This window comes from Myzus persicae, unplaced genomic scaffold (genome assembly GCF_001856785.1).
Source record: "Myzus persicae strain clone G006 unplaced genomic scaffold, MPER_G0061.0, whole genome shotgun sequence".
Lineage (NCBI taxonomy): Eukaryota > Metazoa > Arthropoda > Insecta > Hemiptera > Aphididae > Myzus > Myzus persicae.
In genome coordinates, this window is record NW_019100691.1 from 1,355,446 (window position 1) to 1,381,171 (window position 25,726).

At 28.5% G+C, this 25,726-nt stretch overlaps 1 protein-coding gene across 1 annotated transcript; it reads right to left on the reverse strand.

Moving 5' to 3' along the window:
• Positions 1-1,593: 1,593 nt before the first annotated feature.
• On the reverse strand, positions 1,594-25,098 carry LOC111042145 (sortilin-related receptor-like). The gene is given in 32 exon segments (XM_022326669.1): positions 1,594-3,932; positions 4,156-4,365; positions 4,456-4,655; positions 4,726-5,000; positions 5,078-5,334; positions 5,403-5,567; positions 5,638-5,736; positions 5,797-6,058; positions 6,834-7,063; positions 7,136-7,418; positions 8,078-8,229; positions 8,296-8,523; positions 8,604-8,805; positions 8,882-9,034; positions 9,113-9,249; positions 9,746-9,895; positions 10,105-10,231; positions 12,323-12,429; positions 13,909-14,095; positions 14,180-14,332; positions 14,410-14,635; positions 14,692-14,930; positions 15,016-15,187; positions 15,248-15,451; positions 15,575-15,770; positions 15,978-16,443; positions 16,527-16,728; positions 17,465-17,730; positions 17,811-18,077; positions 19,926-20,087; positions 20,159-20,389; positions 24,295-25,098. Coding segments are annotated over 32 exon segments (6,507 nt in total). The 5' UTR covers positions 24,538-25,098; the 3' UTR covers positions 1,594-3,876.
• Between the last annotated feature and the right edge of the window lie 628 nt (positions 25,099-25,726).

Sequence of the window (25,726 nt, forward strand, 5' to 3'; positions counted from 1 at the left end):
TCGAGTCCTTTAATGACATTTTGTTTTTATTCCAGATGGCTGTACTCTTGAAACCGTCAAAGTCAAACTATATTATTATGTCTTGTGGAAAAAAATGTTTTTACTCTCGAAATGCAGGCTAGTTGGTCCAAAAATCACAACTATTAGCTTACTCAAAAAATGGACCAAATTATAAATTATTTTATAATAATAAAAATTTTTCACAATATTACATAAGACATCGAACTAATTCACGTATATTTCAAATGCGGATTCTACTTTGATGGCCTTTTTATGATAAAATCCTAATTGCGTCAGTTTTTAAGACATAACTCTCATTTAAGAGGACGTAATACAGGCATTAGTTAATATCTGTCTCACGAGTGGGTAACATAGGTAAGGAGATTCTTAGTACATTTCAGGCGGAAACATAGAATCTTCTTCTATGTATGTTTTCGGGCCGAATTTACAATCGATTTATTTTACTACCTGAAATTTCCGGGCCGAGTTTACAATCTACCTATTTTTATTACCTAAAATTCTCGGGCCGAGTTTACAATAAAAAAGGTAACTTCGGGCCCAGTTTACATTTGCCCAGTACTTCTACAATATATGAATATAATTTTTTTAGTGTTTCACGCAAATCGATATATGTATAATGTCAGTATATTGTCATATTACAGAATAATTAGTCGGAGATCTGCAGTCTACATAAGCTTCTGTTAAAAAGTTACAAATTATATAAGTCGATTCTTCAGCAGACGACATAAAAGTAGAAACATAAATATAGATGTGGTAAGTAAAAAAAAAACGTAAATTACTAAAGAAACATAAGATTATATGTATAGTACTTCGAATTTTATACATCAACGACCAAACACTTTAATCTAGTATTACATTATTTGGGATACATTGACCTTATACAATAAATAGAAATACGATAATAGTAAACGGAAGCATAATAATATTCAAAGGTTTTGAACTAAACACACTTCTTAAATTATAATATAATCAGTCATAATGCAAACTGAAAGACAATAATATTATATTAATATATGTATATATGTAATAAATAAATAATAATAATGATAATAATAAAAATAACAATAATAATATGCATGATTAATTTGCATGAATAGACCTTACAGATCTAAACATTAAAATATGCTAATCTCGTTTTAAAATAATAATAATATATATAGATAGAAAAAATAATATAATATATTAGGTAGGTAGTAGAAAAATTATAGCTTATCATACAAAGTTATATATTTTTTCATTTATTTTGTTTTGATATAGGCCATGAAAAATATGTTTTATGTGCTGGACATTTATTCATTTACCCACAGAAGTGTATTAAATAATATTAAATAATATTTTTCAGCAAAACAAAATTAATTACTGATTGGCTGAAAATTAAACAATATATTTTATATTTTTAATATGATTTTGAAAATGTAAGTCACCAATAGTAATACAATATTGTTCGGCAGTTAAACAATAACTTAAAATTTTATAAAAAAAACTTCATGATAATAATATTATAGTTCCATTAACCAGACAAATATATTTTGATAATTTATTTTTCACAACCTATATTATGAATACATTGTATTTAAAATTATTCACAACTTCACTAAAATGATAGTAAAAAAAAAAAAAACAATACATTACATTACATTTACAGTATTTCTAACTTTGGTACCTACTACAATGCTATTCAACCAAATATTTTCCCAATAGTAAATTTAATAGTAAAATTAAAACCATATAGTACAATAAATAGCTGCAATTTCCATTAACAGCGCAGTTGCTTTGATACAACAATGGGCCATAACTGCACACATATTCTAAAAACTATACACAGGGCACAAACACTTATATAGACTTACATAATATATTTGATATGATAGTAATGAAAAAAAAATAATGCATTTAATTGCATGAAAACAAATCGAATAATATTGTGTCATGTTACATGTATTATAATATCTCTAATGATCCCCCCCCCCTAAAAAAAATCAATTTTACTCATTACAAAACATGAGTAATGATCTCGTTTGGTTAGAATGTTTACTACTCGCCTGTACATGGCTGGTTGCCTGAAATAAGTTCAATACACAGTATTTGTATTCAAATGTCTACCAAATGTTTTCTCTTTTAGAATAGACTTCAGAATTTTAGATTTTTGAATCTTAAAGCGAAAATAAAAAATTATATTCATTTTGTGAGTGATTAATTATTAACAGCACAATTGTAGCAAAAATCTTGAATAAAATCTTAAAGAACAAGGGAATTGATAGTTGATTAACAACCAAATCCAAGAAAATTTGATCTCAGGTATATACGCATTTAACATTTAATAAACCTATACAACAATGTATACTAATTGTGTATTAAAGTTGTTGGCGGCTGTGAAAGCAATTTAAAATTACATGGATATTGCAACACGACTACCTCTGCAAATCATTACAATATTTATACAAGTAAATTATATTAAAATATAAATTTGGTAGCTTTGTCAGCTTACAAAATAGAGAAAAATGATTTATTACTTTATATGAATATTTGCATTATTGTACTTTTATATTTAAAAAAAAAAACACATAAAAACAATAGGGATGTATGATAAGTAGAAATTGGGCAGTTTTTATTACAAAATTTGTATGGCTTTTGACTAATTGTATGCAGTTATGAGCAAAATCTAAATATAGATATAATATGCCACTAAAATTACTTTAACTATCTACTTAGGCTTTAACTAAATATATTTAAAATATATTTGAGCACAAATAATTATTCAAATTAAAAGGGAAATTATTGTAATGCTAAACAAAATTTAAATAAAAATAACAATATCCATTCACAAGGAAATAATATACAATAGATTTTTTTGTAATATATTTAAACAATAGCTGTGTTTGTTTTCAAAATAGAAAGTTATGTATTAGTTGAAAGAAAGAGTATATGCCGAAAATTCAAGTTAAAAGCTATTATTTGTAATTTTTGTTATTAATTATTATTTTTAGTTCTTAAACTTGATTTGTTAAACTCAATGTAAGAAATGAAATGATAGACTAATTAAAATTTAAAAAACTGAATATAAAAACATAAAATTCAGTAGTTTAGCAAAGGTTTTTAAAGAATTACAGAAGTCACTTCAAATTAAATAATAACAATTTTTTTTAAAATTATATTTACAACATGTGTATGGTAACAAAATGGATTATTGAGTATTGACATAGTTAATTTTCAGGACATAATTTATTGATACCAGATACCATAGTGAAATTACAATATTTTTATTTTAAACGTCTTACTAATTTTAAATTCAATATTACCAATTACTTAATTCAAAGTTTTTGATTTTACAGGTAGCTATATTGAAGTCAGTGGCGCCGTAACTCATTTATTGGACATTTGTTCTATCAATTTATTTCTCAAGTTTTTAGTTTTTCTTAAAAGAAAACATTTTGAATTTTTTTCCGTTTTAGCTGTAGTGAGTGGGTGGATTTATGATATTTTGTTCTACATTTGTTTTTCCACTTTGACGGCACTTGAGATGGGTCACAATTATTTAGGCAATAGGATAATTATGATTTTGGCTTAAGCCTTAAATATAAATTATGCAATTGTAAATGTTCACTCATAGATAATAAAATTAAACTATAAGCAGACAGTTAAGAAAAATTAAATTAAAAGTATAAAATAGGGGATAAAAAATTACATATTTTAAAGTGAAAAATAAACAGTTACAGCATTATAGTTTAAGGTAAGTAATAATATATAAAGAAGTTGACTTCTATGTTACATTCTAATATAAAATAATATGTCACTTGAAATTGAGATAAATGGTTACGCTTTATCACAGATGACGGAACAATCAGTTGATAATTTTTAAGTAATGACTAGTGGCTCGTCATCTGAAAAGCCTTGAACTGCTGGCTCATCATCTGAAAAATTAATTGTGCCAATAGTACAATAAATTTAAGCAAGCTATCAAATGATTGTATGTTATGAACAATATGGTGAATATTACTATTCAGTTGTATACCTTTAAACACTCCTAAACCTACGAAAGCATGAACAAATAATCAAATTCAATTAAAAATGTATAAACTAAAATTATATTCACATCATTAAAATGGCTAAAAAGTATGAAAACAAAATACTAACCAAGACTATCAACTCCAGTAAAAGTAGCTGATCCTGACCGAGTATCATATCGACTATTGGCAAATTGCACAAAGCTATTTTGTAGGTTCCGATGTCTAACAACAAAATATGTTAGGCCTGCAGATAATCCTATAACTAGTAATACCAAAATCATAGACATCCACCCGGTATTAACACCAACAACAACCACTTCTGAAGATAGACTATCAACTGTAATAACATTGATAAGAATAATAATAATATTAATAAAATAATATAATTATTTATACATGTACATTTTGTTTTGAATATCATACTGACCATTTTGAGGTATAAATGAGAACACTTCGGACATTTTAGATACATAACCATCATTTGTTGCCAGTTGAACAGCAACTGACAATTGGTTACTTGTTGGCGGATCAATGATAATAAATGGACTATCTTCAGCCTGATACGTCTTGGCAGTTGTGACATTCAATTCACTACCCTCAGACATATGCACTAAATAATGCACAGTCCTAGAAGAATAAAATATTATGTAAGTTTATGTTAAATTATGATTATATTAATGTTTATTTATGTACTCACGATAGCTTAAGTAGAAAAGATATATTAGGTTTATGCCAATAAATTTCATAATGACCATCAGGCATGCTGAATACCTTAACCTGGTGTGGAGAAGGCAATTCTGGTGCCCGATAATTAATTAATGATGATGGGACAGCATTTGGTGTCATGGTTGATATACGAATAAAGTAATTTCCACCGTAGTTAACAGTAAATGACAATGAAGCTTCGGTGTCAGACACATTTGGAACAATGACTTCAAAATTTTTATTTTTGTTGGATTCCAAAATACTTACCTTGAAGAAGACAATTTGTATATTGTAATTTTAATCAAAATAATATTGTTCTAAAAAATAGTTTAAAAGGGTCTTACTTTGTACGACTGTTGAACTGGGTGACAAGATGCTTTCCAGCTTATAAGAATCTTTGGTTGGGCTGTGTGTTCAAGCTGTTCAATTTTTATGTCTTTAGGTGGTACAGTTGGATCGAATGGAGTTATAATAGTGAAGGGTCTCTTAGATAGTGGTCCAATACCATTTGGACCAATGACACCAACATCAATCATAAGTGATGTGCAAGATTCGATGTTGATGAGAATGGCTATGGTTGCTGAAGTATTATACTTTGGCCCTAAACAATTTTTTATGTATATTAATATTTAAATAATAATATTATAGAGCTTCAGGATTTTAGCATACCATTAAGAAGGTCATTAGCATTGGTGCCCCAATAAACTCCATACAGCCACTTGGTCTTTCCATACTGTTTAGGTGCATTCCATTGTACTCTAATTGTTGACTCTTTCTTATCTTTTATATTGACCAAAGAGCCAGTTATATTTGTCACAGATGGTAATGGTTGACCTAAATAGATAATAAATTTAAAATATTTGTTTAAAAACGTTTAATAAATAAGTAGATTCAATATTCTTACCATCAGTTTTTGTTACAATTGTATATTTCATACCAATGTATCGCTTATTGTATGGTATTACATTTATTGTGTATGTTACACAAGGTGACAGTTTAGTAACTGAAAATAAATATAAGATCAAAAAAAATACATATTTTAGTAAAATTTAATGGTACTAACTTGTAAACTTCAATACATTATTATTGTTCGATATGTTAAATGACTGAATAGAATTGGGATATGGCCCTTCTTTAATTGGTGCTGAAGAAACAATAGTAAAACCATCAGCATGTTCAACACTTTCCCAAGACACAGTGATACTATTTTCTGTTCTTGTAGTAACATTTAATTTTAAATTGACATCTACTAAAGAATCCTCATCGAAATGGAACCTTTTTACAGCAGAATGTTCAGATTCAAACTCTGATAACTTTGCTGTAACCTAGACACAATAATCAAGTTAATAAAATTAAAGAGAACGCCACACGCACATGTTATCCCTGTTCTACAAACGTACACATACTAAATTTTTGTTCAGCAGAACTAATTTTTTATTGATAGCTTTAATATAAATGGATTGACTTATGATCAAACTTAATTTAAAGAACTTAGAATGTTGTCAATCTTTATACTTTGTTTTTTTACAATGTGTTATATCCATAACTCGCTTAGAAATTTAAATACCATAAAAAGATACACAGATAATGTTCTTACCTTAAGGATAAACCAGCTTAAATAATATAATAACGAATGTCTATTAAAACTAATATTAATATGACACTACAAAGACTAATGAGACCATGTATTTAGTGATCTGCAATGTGCTGCTCTAAATTTGATATTTTGAAAGTTTTTATGATGGAAACAACACATTTAAATGTGGAGTCATTAATGTAGCAATTAAGAATTACAGCAGCAATTAAATTTCATATGAAAAACTTCTTTGAAATGCTCGATGATCATTTTTTAAAATAATTTCTTAACAGATTTGATATGTACATCAATGTACACATTTTTAAGCAAGAGAATCTCCAGGTAAGTAGCTAAAAATGTTAAATATTTATTTTATACGCCAGTTGTTTAAGTTATACTATACTAATTAAATTACATTTTTAGTTTGCTTGTTTTTATTTATTGCAAACTAATAAAAAAAAATCAAATCAGATATAATAATAATATTATCACTACATAAAAAAAAATAAATAAATGAAACTTACCCAAAAACTATATTCAATATTTAAACGATATAATGATGATCGGACAGGGTATGATTGTGTAACATTATTATAATCAGCTTCGACAGATAAAACCATAGCTGGATGAGGTGGCTCAACATAAACATTGTAAGACGAAATGCGACCAGCGGGATTTTCTGGTCTAGTCCAAGTTACCAAAACTTCTTCAGCATTTACTTGTCTAACTATTACATTTAAAGGAGCACTAGGAACTATAAAATCAAATAAAAAATATATTTTTAAGTATTACATAATTATATTTAAAATGATTAAATTTAACATACCGCCTTCAGCAGTTGATGCTAGTATGAAAAAAGCAGGTGGATAGATAGTATCAGGTGCATCTTTTTGACGGACAAATACAGTCATATTATATGCAGTGTATGGCTTGAGTGACGTAAACTTATAACTAGTTGCAGACACCCATGTCTTATTAACACATGTTTCTGGCATACGAGATTCACTGATAGAAGGTAAATATTCCAAACTCAAATTCTTTGGTGATGCCCAATATAAAGAAAGAGAATTTGAAGTTGTTTCATGTTCATCAATAAACATTAAGGACACCTATAAGAAAAATTAAAAATTGTTAATAACTTAATATTTTCAAAAATTCTCAAAAAAGTATTTAAAAAAATATCACAGAATAAAGTGGAAAATTGAAAAATTAAAAAAAGTTTAACACAGTTCTACAAGAAATCCTTCCCAAGCAAATACTTTCAATTATTAAATTAAATACACAGTATTCCAATACAACCAAAATTAACATTTAATGATTTCATTATAATCCAATCAAATTGAAACAAAAATAAAAGTACAGAAATTGAATTCATAAATCAGGCTTGAAAGAATACAAAAAACAATTGACAGGCGGCAATCCAAATTCATTCAGCTTGGTGTAGAACAGTGGTATTTTTGTAAATAATCTAAAAATAATCTTTAATGTACCTAATCATTTCATATAATTTTAGATATATTATGGAAATATATTATGTCATTATGAAAATAGAAAAATGAAATATTCTAAGTACTAACTGCAATTGAAATATACAGAATTTTTTCTACATGTAATTGAGAGAAACATTTATGTATACTATATTAAAGAATTATAGATAAATTAATTTACTTGGAGTTAACAATCCATTAAATTTGTCTTTTTTTTGGCATTAAATAATTGTGACAATACAATATAATATAACTTAGAATAAGTAAATATCAATACTCACTTGTATACTTAAAGTATTGTTCATTGTATCACAATACTCTTCATCAGTACCATCATAACAATCTTTATGTTGGTTACATCGTCTTGATGCTGGTATACATCTGCTGCCATCACATGGGAATAGACCCACTCCACAACTTGGTGTTCCAGGAGCTACATTATTAGTTATTTTTTTTAAGTAAATATATTTATATTATTGATTGCACTATTAATATTTACTTTGGTTATTGTTGGTACAAAACATTTCATCACTAGCGTCTGGACATTGTGGGGTGCCATCGCAAACTTTTTCAATACTAATACATGACCCAGATATACGACATTTAAATTCTCTACTATTATTTTTGCAACGACCCACAAAATTGTTGTTTTTACAGTTAGTTTCGTCTTCACCCTGATCGCAATCAAAAATTTCATCACATACCCACGAGTCTTCAATGCATAAACCTAAGTCAAAAATAATCATTTACTAAACAAATATCGTATTAATGAATTGTATATTAAATGTGAAATAAAAAAAAGCAAACCAGAGTTGCATTGGAAGTAATGATGAGGACACATATTTTTAGGGGTAACTATTGAGGTATTTGTTTTAGTACTAGTAGGAGTTAAAGTTCCACATTGCTCTTCATCTGAACCATCTTCACAATCCATTACATTATCACATTTCCACCAATAAGGAATACATTTTCCATTGGTACAACGGAATAACCATTCACTGCATGTACCCTAGACAATTAGAAACAAAATAACAATAACTTAGTCACAAAAACAGAAAATACTTGGTTAAAATATTGTTACTAACATTAGTGATAAATGGTAAAGATGGAGTAGTTGGTTCAACAGGAATAGGTCTAGTTGTAGATGAACAATTAACCTCATCACTTTTAAGTCCATCATTACAGTCATCATCTCCATCACATTTCCAAGATGCAAATATACATTTCTTGTTGGCACACTTTAATAAAATTTTTGGTAGAAATGTTAAAAAGTAAAGTAAAATGTAATCTATAAAATACTTGTAATAAATACAAACCTCAAATTGCCAAGATTCACAATTTGCAATTCCACAATTAAGTTCATCTTTACCTTCGGGACAATCTTTTTCACCATCACATTGCCATTTGGCTGGAATGCAAGAAAATGAAGTACCAGGACAATGAAAACTACTTGCTACAAGATAAAAATATACATTCAGTATGTTAATATTTGGTATTGGTTAATTATAATAAATCAGGATTTGTATTTTATATGATTTTTGAGAGAATATAGTTGGATGGGAGTATCAAAAAAGTTTACAATGCATATTTTAGAGTTCGGAGTAATAATAATTTTTGTTTTTGTATAGTAAAAAACTTCTGAAACAAACAATTAAAATGTATTGTACACAAATTCATGCCTTATACCTGTAACCTACCATTCAGGTAAATTATTTGAAAAGATGTTTTTATTGTCTGGTAGAGATATGTTTTTATATATTTAAATTGATTTATAATTTAGTTATATCTTAACTATTTCATTATTTATTTATCTAAAGAAAGTAAGTAATAATTTACTATACATTTTTTTATCTAACAAAAAATTTAAAAATTTGTTAGACTACATTAAACTATTTTAAGCTTTTTAGTGCATACAAATAGACTTTAATTATAATGTATTTTATACTAACGTGGACAAGTTGACGAAAAATTGGAAATATTTAAACAGTCAACTTCATCTGAACCATCATGGCAATCATCTTCTAAATCACAACGCCAGTGCATTGAAATACATCGGCCATTCTTACAACGAAACTGTCCAACTGAACAATTTGTATACTCTGAAAATGTTCAATATAATGTAATTTTAGAATTATGATATTCAGAATCAATTAAAAATGTTTTTATATTACTATCAGTGTTATGAAAGTTGTGTACATAAGATTAGAAGACAATTTAAATAATCTTTATTAAACTTCATTAGTTTAAAAAAGAAAAGAAAATTAACATTTTGATTACATTAAAAAATACATAAAAATATAATATTTACTGCAATTTATTTCATCTGAACTATCCTCGCAATCCGGATCAAAATCACAAGTCCAGTATGATGGAATGCACTTTCCATTATCACATTGGAATGAATTTGGACCACATGAAACTTTGGTACACTTAACCTAGATACGATTAAATTAGTTTTAATAGCTATTACACATATATATTTTTTTTTTCTGTAGTATATATATGTTAACTGCAATATGTGAAATTCAGTCATTACATATAATGCCTAGGTAGTTTATAAAATTTAATAAAATGACTGAAATGACCAGGCAAATTATTTAATACACATATCCCCTAGTCGTTATGTATAATGCCTAATCAAAATTAGGTAATAATATTATGTTATTGCTTAAATTAGAAATACCCACAGATATTGACGAAGATAACCGATTTTATATTTTCCCAATTATTACTGTAATATTTCTATAGCCTGTAATACGTTTCATTTCTTGATAGCGTTATTCAATATTTAATCTTGTGTAAAGTGTTCACTTCACTTGTTAACTATAATATTAGTTCATAATGGAATGGTTTTATTCAGAATTAAATATAATAAAGGCAAATCTAGGTAAAAATAACACCTTATTATCCGATGAACGATATGACGAGTTGGTAGAGCAAGTCCTAATGCTGAGATTTCTGAAAACAAAAAAAATTCCTCGGGATTTTTGGTTGCAAAAAAGGTCAGTAAATAAGTGTTAATTAATTTTAGATTAGAAATTTAATACAAACTTCGTTAGTTTTTTACGATTTATCCTCAAACGATTTTAAATATTCATTAATATTAAAAAAAGTATAAGTCGTAGATACTTGAAAATTTCACCAGTTATTAATATTGGCATTTTCATTAATAAATCATTTATCACAGATTAAAATAATAATAAAAAAAAAAGTAAATTTTATTATCTCTATCACATGTGTACAATATTATAGTCACGGACTAAGATACATCTCAGTTCTAATTCAAAAATAAATGATACCTTATATCAGGGGTGGGCAACTGGCGGCCTGCGAGCCTTTTTTATCTGGCTCGCACTACATTTTCAAATTGCATTAGGCATAGGTATACAAGTCGATTTTTCCACACATGACACATCCTCAAAACTCTCACTAAACCGCAAATAACTATTTATATTTAAATATTTAATTCAATTATTTTCAATAACGCTTATTGTATTACCTATTTCATTATAAACAAAATAAATGCTAATTGAAATGTATATTTTGAATGACCTTTTTTTTTTTTGCTATCTATGCTCTGGCCCGCTAGATTTTAAATTTCTAAAAATTGGCCCTCTAATAACTTTGGGTTAGGTTGATGGATCCCTGCCTTATATCATTGCATTCAAATTTAACACTCCCATAACATATAATAGTGATCCATAAGACACCTAATATACAGCAGACCGGTACCCACTTACCCGCTTTTTATTACTGAAATTCAAAAATATTAAAAATATATTGGCATAATTTTTTTTTTTTGCGTTTGTGTGTTAAAAACAAAATATTGTGTAACTCCCGTTGTCATTCCAGCTTAACATGTTGTAACAAATAGTACATATTATATAATTTAAAATGTTATAATGTTAATATAGTATACTATCATAAAATTAATCACAACTATTTTAATACTTTGCCTAAATTTGTTTAGGTACTCAATAAAAGTATCAAATATATATAATGCCTGGGCACTTCTTCATACTACAATTATTTTTTAAAATAATTTGCCTAAAATCAACCGGTATTTTAAAAACTACCTAGGCATTATATGTAATGACTGAATTTCACTTATTGCCGGTAACATATATATAAATACTACAGACAAAAAACAAAGAATTGATCAAATTTATTGCCTATAATTTAATAAATAAATAGTATTGCTACCAAAAACCTATTAACTATATTTTATTTTATCATAACTATTATTATATTAGTATTAATACAAATAATTTTAGTTACCTACTTGATTTATTATTTTTAAAAAAAATTGAAAAATTCTAGAAGAAACATAATTTTTAATTATTTATTTATTTAAATTATTTAAGGGCATTATGCACAATTCCAGCATGTATTTATAAAATTAACTATACAATAATAAAAAGAAAAAGATATTATATTACTACAAAAAAAACACAAATAATAATAATTTAAAAAATATAGGTTTATATATAATATAATAATTTTTAATTATTTATAAAGAATCTTACTTCATCTGAATTATCTCCACAATCATTATCCCCATCACATTGCCAATATTTAGGCACACAGTTACCATTAGCACATTGAAAATAATCAACTGAACAAGTTTGACCAGCTATTAAAGAAAATATAAATGTTCATTAGTTATTATTAGGACTCGGGACTTCTAGGAGTTTGCATGGTTTTAAATAATCATTAAAAACATAGCTAGTAAAATAGAAATTTGTTTCATAGCATTACAAGTTTATATTTAAAATGTATAGTTGCATATTTTGCATATATGACCATTTTTCATTTTATTAGAGCATATTTGACAATATTATTTATACGAGGAGTAAGTTTTTAGTTTTATAAAAAAAATTGTATTTTAAATAGATTTCCTGGACGGGATAGAAATATTTAAAAATTAATGTTTGCGTTTTTCTTGCCTATCATTATAAATTTATAACTGTATTGTTATTTATCAGTATACCACACTCGTGATTCCCGATAGGCATTAAGCCAATAATAATACCAAAAAAAACTATGACTAGTTGTAGATAGAGGCTAGACAACCATTGAATAGTAATAGTTGACAGTTGGTGCCGTGCGTTCTTCGTATTTTGGTTTCGTGAAGTGTTTTTTCTTTCGAATGAGCCCATAATAAAATAATTTAAAAATGCCTAAACCAAAACCTTATGGTCGGCTCAACAATTTTGTAAAAGAATATCATTTTTTTTAAATGCATATTTATTGATTCTTTAGGGCATAAATGCATGCATATTTTAAGGTTTTTAAGGGCATGAAGTCCCTAGCCCTAGTTATTATTATACTATACAATTTACTAAATAAATCAGTAGTTGCCATAGCCGTAAGTGTTTTTCATAGGTTTTCATAATTTAATTAAACTGGAGTATTTTTTTATTACTGACCAAACTACTAAGTTACCTTCTACCAGAGGAGTATATAGAAATAGTTTTCAGAATGGCCAACTCCCAAGTGATCTAGCACTTAAAGGCGACTAAATATTTAAGTTTCTATATAGGAATTTTGTCAGTCGTCCCATGCATACGCTAGAGATGGTGGTAATTATTTTGTTTGTAAATAGTAAAATATGTTGTTGTTTAATTAATTACTGTAATTTGGGGGGAAAGGGGAGGCTGTACGATTACGAGAATGGGTCAGCTCTGAGCATCCCCCACCAAGCTCTTGAAAGGTGGAGCTCAATTGTAGTGGTGCCGCTGATAGTCAGCAGCTGATTATATTTGTCCTGGTAGAACATGAATAATTTTTTAAAACTTGTACTTAAATAAAACGAACAAATAATTAGATTGATTTTTAAATTAATACATTTTGATATGAATGACCATTTGTTCTTCATTTTCGGGGACCCTTAAACTATGTTTCGCGGCTCCCAGGTTGAAAAGCACTGTAATTGAGTAAGGCCCTCCTATAATATGTAACTGCTTTTGTTAGTAATAATATAAGAATATTATTATAGTTAAAAATAGAGAAAACATATACAGGCAATTGGTGTTAATTATAATAGACAATACCAATAAATCAAGTAAGAACAATGGTATTAAAATCAAAATTATAACAATAATCAATTTACCTGATGGACAAGTTCCATTTGCAAATGGTTCCTTAAGACCAGGGCAAAGGCAATTATTTTCAGATTTACTCATATTATCTGGACATTGACAAGAAAACATTTGATTTGGTAAACCAAAACAAAAATGAGAGCATTTGTTATTATTTGAACATTCGTTAGTATCAATTTGTGACATATGAGAATATACCTAAACATATTGAAGTAAATATAAAAATAATGTAACATGTGGTTAATATACAATATAAATGTATGTACTACTACACAATCATACTTTTAAATCCATTAATCCAGGCAAATGTGAGGAAATTGTTTGTATTTTAGCACCATGATCTTTATCTGACATAAATATAGAATTTTGTTTCCAATCATCCCAATAGATCCAGTCTTTAAGAATAGCTACAGCAAATGGATGAGAAACTTTTTCCTAAAATCAAAAATATGTCATTGCATTGAATGCAAATGAATGTATTCATATATTAATTAATTAATAGCAATACTTACATCATTTTTTATAACTTTTTTTATGTTATTTCCATGCAAATCACAAGAAGCAATATAATCATGGCGTGCATCTACCCAATATAATCGTTCAGCTATATAATCCACAGCTAGTCCATTAGGCCACTCAATAGAATCATTACTAATTAAGGTCTTCACATCAGATCCATCTAAATTAGCTCTTGCTACTTTGGCTTCACCAACAGCCCAATCGGTCCAAAACAAATAACTGAAAATAAATTTTATATGACAACTGTTAACAAGAAGTTGATATAATCTACATACCCGAGTCTAGGATGAACTGCTAACCCTCTAGGTTTCTTTAGATAGGTAGGACCGAGTATAGTCTTGCGCATGTGTCCAGGAATTTTGGTGTTAGTGCGTATAACCTCTATTTTAGCCAACGCACCATCAACAAAATAAAGATGTTGAGATATCCAATCATATGCCATTCCCTCGACACTACTAAGACCAGAATTCACCAAAATTTCAGGACCTTGTTTGCCGTCAGATAAACATTGTCGCTAAAAAAATATAAATAGTATAAATGAGTAACAAAAAAAAAAAAAAAAATAAGTAATAACATAAATATTTAATTATTTATTATACCCCAATGGTGTCAGTAACAATATCAGCCCAAAAAACACAGTTATTCTTCACATCAAACTCTACAGCAATGACATTTTCAAGTTTACGCACAGGCAATACTTCATATGGTAAATTACCACTCAACCTAAGAATACGCTCTTTTTGAGCAACTAAAATAAATTCTGACTTTTCCCTAAAAAAAAAATAGTTCTTTAAAATTAGTTATTTTTTATATGTATACAATCAAACATACTCAAATGGGCAAGGAACTTCTTGAGGTATAAATTCTAATGAACGTCCATTTTTACACATATCTCCGGGTATTAAACGATAACCCTTTGTACGGTTATACATTAAACCAGGCTTACAAAATGACGGAATTAGATAAGGATCAAAGCTACTTGTTTTATTCCTAATACATTGTTTAGAACTTGAAAACCATGTAAACCCATGATCACTAAAAAATAATATAAATATTTTAAATCGCAATAATAGTTATAATTCAAATTTTTTACAACAATTTATTATAAACTGTAAGAAGTAAAATATTCTTATCAATTTAGGAAAAAAATAAGTTTACCATGTATAATCTTCAATATCACAATCACATGTCATGGTCTGAATTGGTCGATCATAATTCATTCCATTGTAGCAATTTGCTTTAGGCGCTCTTCTTTGAAATATTTGTGTCTGACCAAGAACACAAGATGTTTTTAAATGATCTTTTGAAGTGGTAGGAGACCAAAATTTGTAATCCTTTTTGGTACAGTTATAAGCTGTAAAAAATAATTTGGATTTAATAAACAATTGGTCATCAGGCAGCAGTTATGTGACTACAACTGTTAAGTATTTGATTTAATTTTTTATAATTTTGCAAATAGTAGAATAATAAAATTATAATATTTATTGCTTATTAATTAATTATAACAACTAAATGTATTTTTCTATTACTTTCTATTTAATAATACTAATGAAATACTTACAAAACGCATTCTTTAGATCAATTTTAACTATTAACCATTCATGTTTTTCCATAACTGAGCCAAACATAGTAAAAACAGTAGTATTTTCTCCAGGTTCAGTCATTAACTCATAAACTTTTATTTGACTGTTGGTGAAATTTTTCTCCAGCCATGTTTCTCCTTCATCAGTTGAATACAGAATTTGACTGGTTTCTTCTTTTTCACCTTTGTAGTACCGTACAGCAATCAAAATGCCTCCGTGATCACCAATGTTATAAAAATGCATTTCTTTTAATACTTGTCGCCATGTGAGTCCAGCATCTCTACTGACAAAAACACCAGGATTCCCTTTTAATGATTAACCAACTACTCCAGTAGCCATAATAATCCCAGGAGCAGACTTTGATGATAAAATGAATGTATGAGTTCTAGTAACAGGATATACATGAGCAAACATTTGAGTAAGATGTAAAGAACAGTTATCCGACTACAGTAAAAGAAAAAAAATGTTAATACAAAATTATGAAACATTAAATTATATGTCAAGTATATTTAATATTTATAAATAACCTTTTCACAATGAGAGAAAGAACGTGTGACATTTAGCAGTCTCCAATCAAAACCCCAATCAAAACTAATAAGAGTCACAATATGTTCTGGGCCTATATCCACACTTCCTGATGGCATTGAAGAAGAAATCTGTGAAACTATATAGATTCCTTGAAGACCTTTAACTTTATGTATATCTGCAAATGGTTCAGCCCACAAATCACTAAAACATAACATTATTAGTTACTTCTCAGAGAAATAATCTCTTGAGTATTAAATATTAAAACTAACTTGTAAGAAAATAGAATTAAAATTAATATATCCTGATTGATGTTGTCTTAATTTTACTAACATAATGTATAGAAGTAAATTTATGAGTACAGCAGTTCTATTTGTGTTTAAGTTTTAATACTAGCGTGAATTCACCAATTATCAAGGTCAGGTTAGAATGTGCATGGGTGTGCAGGGTGGGGGGAGGGGGATCGTGGGCCACGCTATTTTAGGTACTATTAATTGTATTAACATTAATAACAAAAAAGTTGTATGTGCTTTTTACATCATTACAATATTATTTTTGCTCCATCCCCCCGGTTTAGATTTCTGCAGGCGCCATGGATATTATCAAAATTAAAAGTAAGAACTTAATTTGTTACAAGCATCAGTTTTTTGTTTGTTGATATTTTTTATTAAATCTTATGTTGCCCTACTAGGGTATCTGTAAGAAAAAAATTATCAGTTATAAAGACAGATGTAAAGTAGTTATATTGTGATTAGGGAACTAGCAGCAAGCGAAGAGCATTCAGAACAACAATTAGGGTAAATTACCACTTATGTGAGACAAAGAGGAATTTTTAAAACTTATGATTCCTGAAGGTTTATATTAAGAACTTGAAGATAATAGATTTATTCTAATTCCCTCTTATGGCTTATCTCTTAAATAAAAAAACTAAAATAAGTACCTAATTAAAGATTCGGTCCATGTAATGTTAGGGAAATATGCGACTACTCTTTCAAGTGACAAACTGAATGATACTGTGTCTTCATTAGAAGACTGTATTACATCGGATATATATAAGTTTGACAAAGTACGAGTATGAGCAACAGCAACCATTATTCTATTAGCAGTAATATCTGCTATATGGTAATCACGTCTGTCAAGTTCAGTGTCAAATCGAGTTCGAACAAAATTTCCTCCTTTGTAGCTAATCAATAGATCTAAATTATTCTAAAAAAAAAAAAACTTGTATTATTGTATTGGATACAATTTAAATTATTTTATTAATCAATAAAACTGTTATACAATACCTTTGAAAGTTGAACAGTCACAAACATATAGTCATCTCTTGCTTTCAATTGTAATACATTTACAGCTAAAGTAGATAAATTATTTTGACCAGAATTGATATTTTCCGAAACAGCAATTACAGTGGATGTAGTAGCTGATTCTTCGCGTTGTATAACCAATGAATGTCCACTTTTATACAAATCCCATTTAGTTGGAACCCAGAAATATGATTTAACACGCTCTTCAAGCATAGTCCACGTGATACCAAAATCATGAGTTATCCATAACTATAAAAATAAAGAAACATTGAATTAAGCATTTTTTTACTACAATAATTCTGGGCACTGCATATTTTGTGAATATTATATGAAATATTATTCTAACTGAACAATTTTTAAAATTCAAATCACTAATGTTTAAATATAAAAACAATATATTAAAAAGTTGTTTTTAGATAATTTGGGTTAATGTTTGTGTAACTAATGCATCATAGGTATGTTAAGATCAATGATGCACCAATATACCCATGAATAATTTTGAGTAATAATTTAATATGGTTGGTTAATATAAATTAAATGTATAAAAAGACTGGTAAATTTTAGGATTTAGGATATTGTTAAATAGCGTCGATTGGACTTCAGAACAAATCTGCTTAAACATGGTTAATAATAAACTCTGTTATTTTACTCAAAGCTTTTTAGTATTTAATTTGGGTTTATATTTATTATTTGTTCATAAAGAACATACATAGTGAATATCTCAATATTCTTAGCTTATGTCCTTATCAACAATCGTTTTCCAAAGTGTAAGTATTCAAGTACATTTTTAATCACAAACTATAATTTCACTATGACTTGTTCTAACTACAATATGTTATGTTTGGTGTAACCATAACAAAGAAAGTGTAGTATGATTTTTGAAAAATTGTGGTATACTTCAGTATAATAATTCAAAGTTTGGTCACAATAAGAACTCGAGTTTCAGATCAAAAGTTTTGTGGTGACAAAACATTTCTAAGTGCAAGGACATTTAAGGTATTTAAAAAAACATATGGGTTTATAATTCTAGACTACCTTTTTAAAAAAATTATCAAGTTAATTTTTTGGTTATTAAAAGAGTTGATATAAATAAGAATTTATAAAGATGAACTAACATTAAAAATTCCATAACTGATGATTGGGACAGTTACTTACAAGAGACATAATAAAATCCACAAATAAGTATTTTTGTGAGGAAGACATATAAGCCCAAGATAAATACTTAACGATTCATAGTACAATAATAGTCAATTGACTGCCTTGACGCGATAACCAAAAAGAACCAAAAAAGATAAATATGTTTCATTGGTAGTAGATAATAAATAATAGAAGACATTTAAAAATAGAAAAGTTGGTTGATTGAGTTTAAATTATCTTCCTTATTTTATGTTCTTATTTCAACATTAATATTTATTACATTATAATAGAAGGAATAATAAATCAATTTTTATAAAAATTTCTGTCATTCACGTTTAAAAATTAACTTGTTACATTACCCATATTAAAAAATATTTATTTGATCTGAAATACTAGTAATATAAGTTGCTATTATTCGACACATTTCATTAAATGTCATTAATTTTAAACTATACTAGCTTCATTGCGAGCATCACTCTAGTAGGTTAGTGGGAGTAAATTGTTTCTCTCTTTGAAAGGGGTGACAACACCAGTCTCAACTCAACTAAAAAAAAATTACAATTGATTTGAAACCAACACGCAAACCTTTAGATTGTATATCTCAAAACCGGAATTGAAATCAAAGTCTAAAAAAGTATCAAGTATCAAAATCAAAACCAGAACTGAAAATACTAAAAGGTTCCTGTCCCTGATAATAATATATATATATTAGAACATCCGGCTATGTCCTAATACATTTTCTCCACAATCAATTCAATTTGAAGGACAGGAAACGAAAAATATAGATATGGGTACCACACAACATCCTACATAAATGCTGACCAACGTTATTTAAAATTATAATAGTACTAAAAAAGTTTTAACAACATAGCAATGATAAAATATGAGTGATGATCTCAATATGACCTTAAAATAATATAAAATATAGTATAATAGTATTTATAAATAAACTGTACGTACTAGTTTTGTAGGGTTAACTTTGTCATGGACAATAAACACAAGCGGTGCATCAGGTTTATAAGTCACTTCACTAGGCACAAATGACAGTGGAATGGATTTGATAGTTTTACTATGATCAGTCGTTGTAAATATTTTACGGTTTATTACATCTGTGTACACACACTTCAAAGGAAAACAAAATGTTAATAAATATAATATATACAAACCATACCTAGTTAAATAATAAAAATTACATATGTTTTAAAGGCAGGATGTATGTAAAACTTGTCAATAGAAGCATATAGATTTTTAGTAGCATCTATTTTAAATTCTTCCGTCTTATTAACATAAGTATCTCCATAATCATATGATATGTATACAGATGAAGATGGAGATCCTTCACGAGCCAAGCATATGATAACATTTGAGTTTTCACCAACCCAGTGTACCATCAACTGTTGCCGAGTTTCATTTAAATGAAAAACCTGAAAAAGTAATATTAAGATTAAATAGGTACCATTTTAATTTTTAAAATAACTGTAAATAATTTGATACCTATAGGTATTAGTAATAATTAGTTTTCTTTTGCACTCAGAGTTTAATTAAAAATTCTTACTAGGTTACTACCGACTTAAATCATATTTTGCGGATCAAAGATATATCTTAAAATGATTTAACATAAAAAAAAAGCAATGGTCAAAAATATTGTGATTTTAAGGTATATTAATTTAAAAGGATCAGCAACGGACAGTTATTTTAGTATTTTAGCCTTTTAGCCAAAACATACCAATCTTTGGTTGATCATACTGATCATACTGATCGACCTAGTAATGTGATAATACTTTTAAAAACAGATTTGAATTCATTCTTAATTTATTATATCTACTTAAGATTCATCAGTACACTTTTCACAATTTCATCCCCCACCCAACTATAAATTTAGCTTGAATATATTACCTATAGCAAATTTAGATCAGTTTTCTGAAATATTATGGCATTATTAGATCGATTGGTAGGATGAACAAAAAGTTAATACAAATGAACATTAATTGCTTACTGTTCACTTACACAACGCAAATTGTGATATTAAGATATTTAGTTACTGTAGCTTGATATATTGTTGGTTTATTAGTTTGTAGATGATAAGAAATAAGGAAGATAGATCAACCAATAGTTTACAGAAAACTTGTATTTATATTGTTCAATATATGGTTATTATTAAACAATATATACATATTAAATACATAAATAATAAGCATAAAATGAAATATGTGCTACTAACTGTAAATTAACATCTTTCAGCTCAAACGCGAAATGCATATGATATTAATGTATGTTATTAATTTAGATAAATTTAAAATTAATTAATTGTATTTCTTTAAAGTAAATTTACTGTGTGGGCGAATTATAGTTAAAATAATAAACTCAACATTATAAAAGGGGTTAAATAGGCACCTACATTTTGACAAAGCTTTTAAAATATTAACTTGCATACATTATTATTACACAAGAACTACTTACATCAAGTACCTATATAAAAAAACCATAATCAAACATTCAGAATAATTTACACATAGGTAAATACTTAAGATAAAGTTTGTAGGTACCTATTCTTTAGATCTCTGAAGACCTATTGCTCAATAATGACACAAATACCTAGGTACCTAGATAAGTAGTTAAATGTTATATTTTTAGAATTTGTTATTATTATCAACTGAAAGCATATTTCTAAATCAACTAATAATAATAATTACTACTAGGTAATACAGTAATATCTATTACCTATGAGGATATATTATAAAAAAATATTTGGTATTTTATTGTTTTTGTAAATTTTAAATACTTAGAAGATTCAGATTATTTCAAATCAAGTAAAATAGCTTATTTAGGTAATTATTTAACAACAAAAATCGAGTAAAAATGTAGGTAAATACTGTAAATACCAATAATGTTAAGACAGGTCTCGAGATTGGTATTATATTATGTGACTAGTTATCTATTATAAAGAAAATAGTTGAAAATATAATAAACATAATATAATACCTACTGTGTAATTAATCAATTATGAAGTAAGTTACTTAACAATTGTATTACCTAAATTTATAAATTAAAACAATAATAATTTTATTACTTTCCTTAAATTTTATGGTAGGCACTGGCTCAGGTAAGGTTTATATTTAATCGTATTTTATATAAATATATAAGTAGATATATTATATTTTTACACACATTCAATCCAGATATACTGTACTATTAATAGATAGATGTATTATAATATTATAGGTAATTTTGATACTTATAACATTTTAAGAGGATTTCAGCACAAGCACACTGTTTGTTTTCTTTCTCTGTCCCACACATAGCATGGACAAAACACCACCACATCAGATAACTTTTTTGTACGTTTTTGATTTATCTAAACTCTAAAGAGTAAAATCAGCCACTGCCAAAATTACAGAAAATAACAAGAAAATAATATTGATGATAACTATAATTATTTGTATAAATATTGTCACAAAACAATTTAATGCATATATACTTAAGTGTACAACATTTATTTTTAAAGTCAAATAATAATGAAATATTTTACTAATAATATGTCAAACCCTCAAAAAAATTATTTCCTATAGTTTTTATAATAAGTGATTTACATATGATACATATGTAGGTACCTATGTGACTGCATTTTATCTATGTTGCATGAAGGCCTGAGAGAAAAATAAATATAGCACTGACATCCTATCGAGCATCCTATTTAACAGGTATATCCGAGTATAAACTTCCAATTTAATAAAACTATTTACTGTATATTATAATATGTATTATATTTTTATAAAAAGTATAAGTATTAAATGGTTGATTTATTGATCAACCCTCTTACTTTAACTGTTTCTGTTTGGTGGGATGATAACATTTTCTATTGTCTGTGGAGGAGTGATAACAGACCAGTAACGGTAATACGGTATTATTACTAACTTTAATCAAACATAAAATAAATAGGTATCTCTCAATAATATATAGCTTACATAGGTAATATGCTGTACTCAGAATATTTTTTTAAAAGATAATTTCTTATATAATTTGAGATAATCACATAAACATTGTCGCTTAAAATTTTTACCAACCAATTTTTGGCAATTCCAACACAAGATTGAAAAGTAACTGGTGTCATGACGTAAGATTTGGTATAATAAGTTACAAACGTAAATTATTTTACCAAAATAAACAAATAATTTTTGAAGTTATGTATAGATATTAATATACGTAGATATAGAAAATTAAGTACCTACTACCTATTACTGTCAAACATTATGAGAATTATTAGATAGTCAGATTAAGTAATTTATATCTATGTTTGCATAAATCACATGACCTGATAATTAAAAATACATACATAACCGTCTATAAATATTCAGTTGAGTAGGTAACTATGAACGAGGTAATTAATCAACATTAACAAGATTATAGACATACCTAGGTAACTATTACTTGTTTTAACTTAAAACTTATTAAATAGTATTCGACAAATCATATTGATGGACCTTATATTATAGTCATATCAGTTGTATGTTTAGTCTTACTACCTACCTCCCAAGTCCAAAAAGTAGGTACCTACCAAAAACCTAAAGCAATATAGTTACTAGAATTTACAACTATGTATTTTGTTTTAAATACAATAAGTAAAATGTTATATTTAATGAATGTATGATAATGTTTTATATCTTCATCTAAGTACCCAAGATAAAAATATTTGAATTCAAGGGTAAATAATTGTAAGTAACTGATAAGTGGTCCCTTAGTTCAAACATTTGGTACAAGTCAAATGTTCTGTTTTTATAACACCCCTCTTAAGCTGTGTTATATGAAATTATTATATGAACTTAACTTTAAAAGAATATTAATTTATTAATATCATTATTGATTGATTTTACCAGGCATAATGCATTTATAAATATTTTAGTTAATTAAAATCAAAGTTATAGTTTGTACTTATATGTTGTACCTAAAATACGACGTACCTAGGTATAATATTTACAATTAACACCCTACTTAAAAAAAAGTTTAGTTATGCCACCGAGGTACTCATTAGTTAATGAAACGTAATAGACTCGATATTAGGTATTTGCAGGTATATGCCTTAACAATGTTTAAATAAGAAAATATTCTTTTAAAATTTCCTTCATCTTAATGTGTATCTAAGTAGGTACCTTCCTACATATCTAGATCAATTTTCATAAAATCATCTTATCATCATCAAGGATAATGTGTTGAAGAGTATCTATTCTGTGGCTGTACCGTGAATAATAATAAGTTCTCAACTACACAGGTCCTACTGCTTCAACTACCTAGACAGGTGGGTTCCAATAACAATGTCTGCAATCACACTCACTTTGGACGTTATGTTTCCGTCGGAAACGCCGGGCAATATTGACGGCAACGGCGGCGGCGGCACCGTCGAGCTCTCTCGTTTGCTCCTGGAACGGTAACCATGATCGACAGCAGTATCGGTTAGCCGGTTAGCGAACGGCTGAGGTACGCGCAAACGATCGTCGTCGGTGTACACGGACAGCGACCAGACGCCGGACGCGGCTACGGCGAGCGCCGCGCAAACGTACAACAAAACGGTTTTCATAGTGTTCACTGTGTCGTCTGTACGTCGGCGGACACTTTGAAACGGCGCATAATACTAATACAAACTGTAACGGGCGACAAAGGCGCACGACGGACGGCGGAGAGTACACTTACAGACGGTGCACGTCGGCGACGGACTGTCGCAGTCCGAGAGTCTGTCTGTCCGCGGCTGACTCGAACCACCACTACCACTTCCACCACCACCGCGGCCACTGACTGCTCGAGGCGGACGCGATCTGATATGGACAACGACGGTTTAGTGGTGGTAAACGAATACAACAGTTGTTGTCGTAGTTATCGACGGGCGATAGGTTTTCGTGTCGCGGTCGTTGTCGTCCCACAATAACAACAACAGTCGCGATTCGCAGTCGACCATAGTGTTATCGCTGGTTAGTGATAATGAAGGCTCAGCGTTTAATAATTACAATAATAATAATAATAATAATAGAGGTGCTTAGAGCAATATTATAAGCGCGTAGGAGGCGCAGACGTATTATTATTTAATATATTATTTGAATAACAACAACTACTGTTGTAACTTGTAATACGCGTACGTCGCAACCACGGAGCAGATAAGACGATCCGACGCACGCACGCACAACAGTTCGCCAAATATAAAGCATACACTCACACACATGCGCCACGCTCGCTCTGCCACCACGGGACACAAGGCGGGCGGTCGGTGGTAGATTTGTGTCCTTGCGTGTGTGTGTGTGTGTGTGTGTGTGTGTGTGTGTGTGTGTGTGTGTGTGCACGGCTCGTCTCATCCGCAGCTGCCGAGCAATTTGCGGGTCTGCAGCGGCTGATCGTCGCGCCGCCGCCCCGTAAGATCGCGCGCATCGTCATGGAAGATGGAACCAACGCGCGATTTTACCGACGACCCGACGGGTTTCGTCCATGATGACACCAACACAGTCAACTTACAGCTACCTATGCATGTAGGTGCTCACCGTCAGTCTAGAATTATAGTAGTAAAATGATGAATACGTGCTATATTACGTAATAAATAATTAGGTCTATCATGTAGATATAAATATAAATCTGTACAAGTTACATATGTATAATGTATAGTAATTATTTAATATACTTTAATACAAAAGTAATAAGTATAGATTATAGAAACCTTAACTTAGTCGACACTTCCGACTACGGCAGGTAATCAAAGTCTTCCACTCTTCTCAAAAACTGTT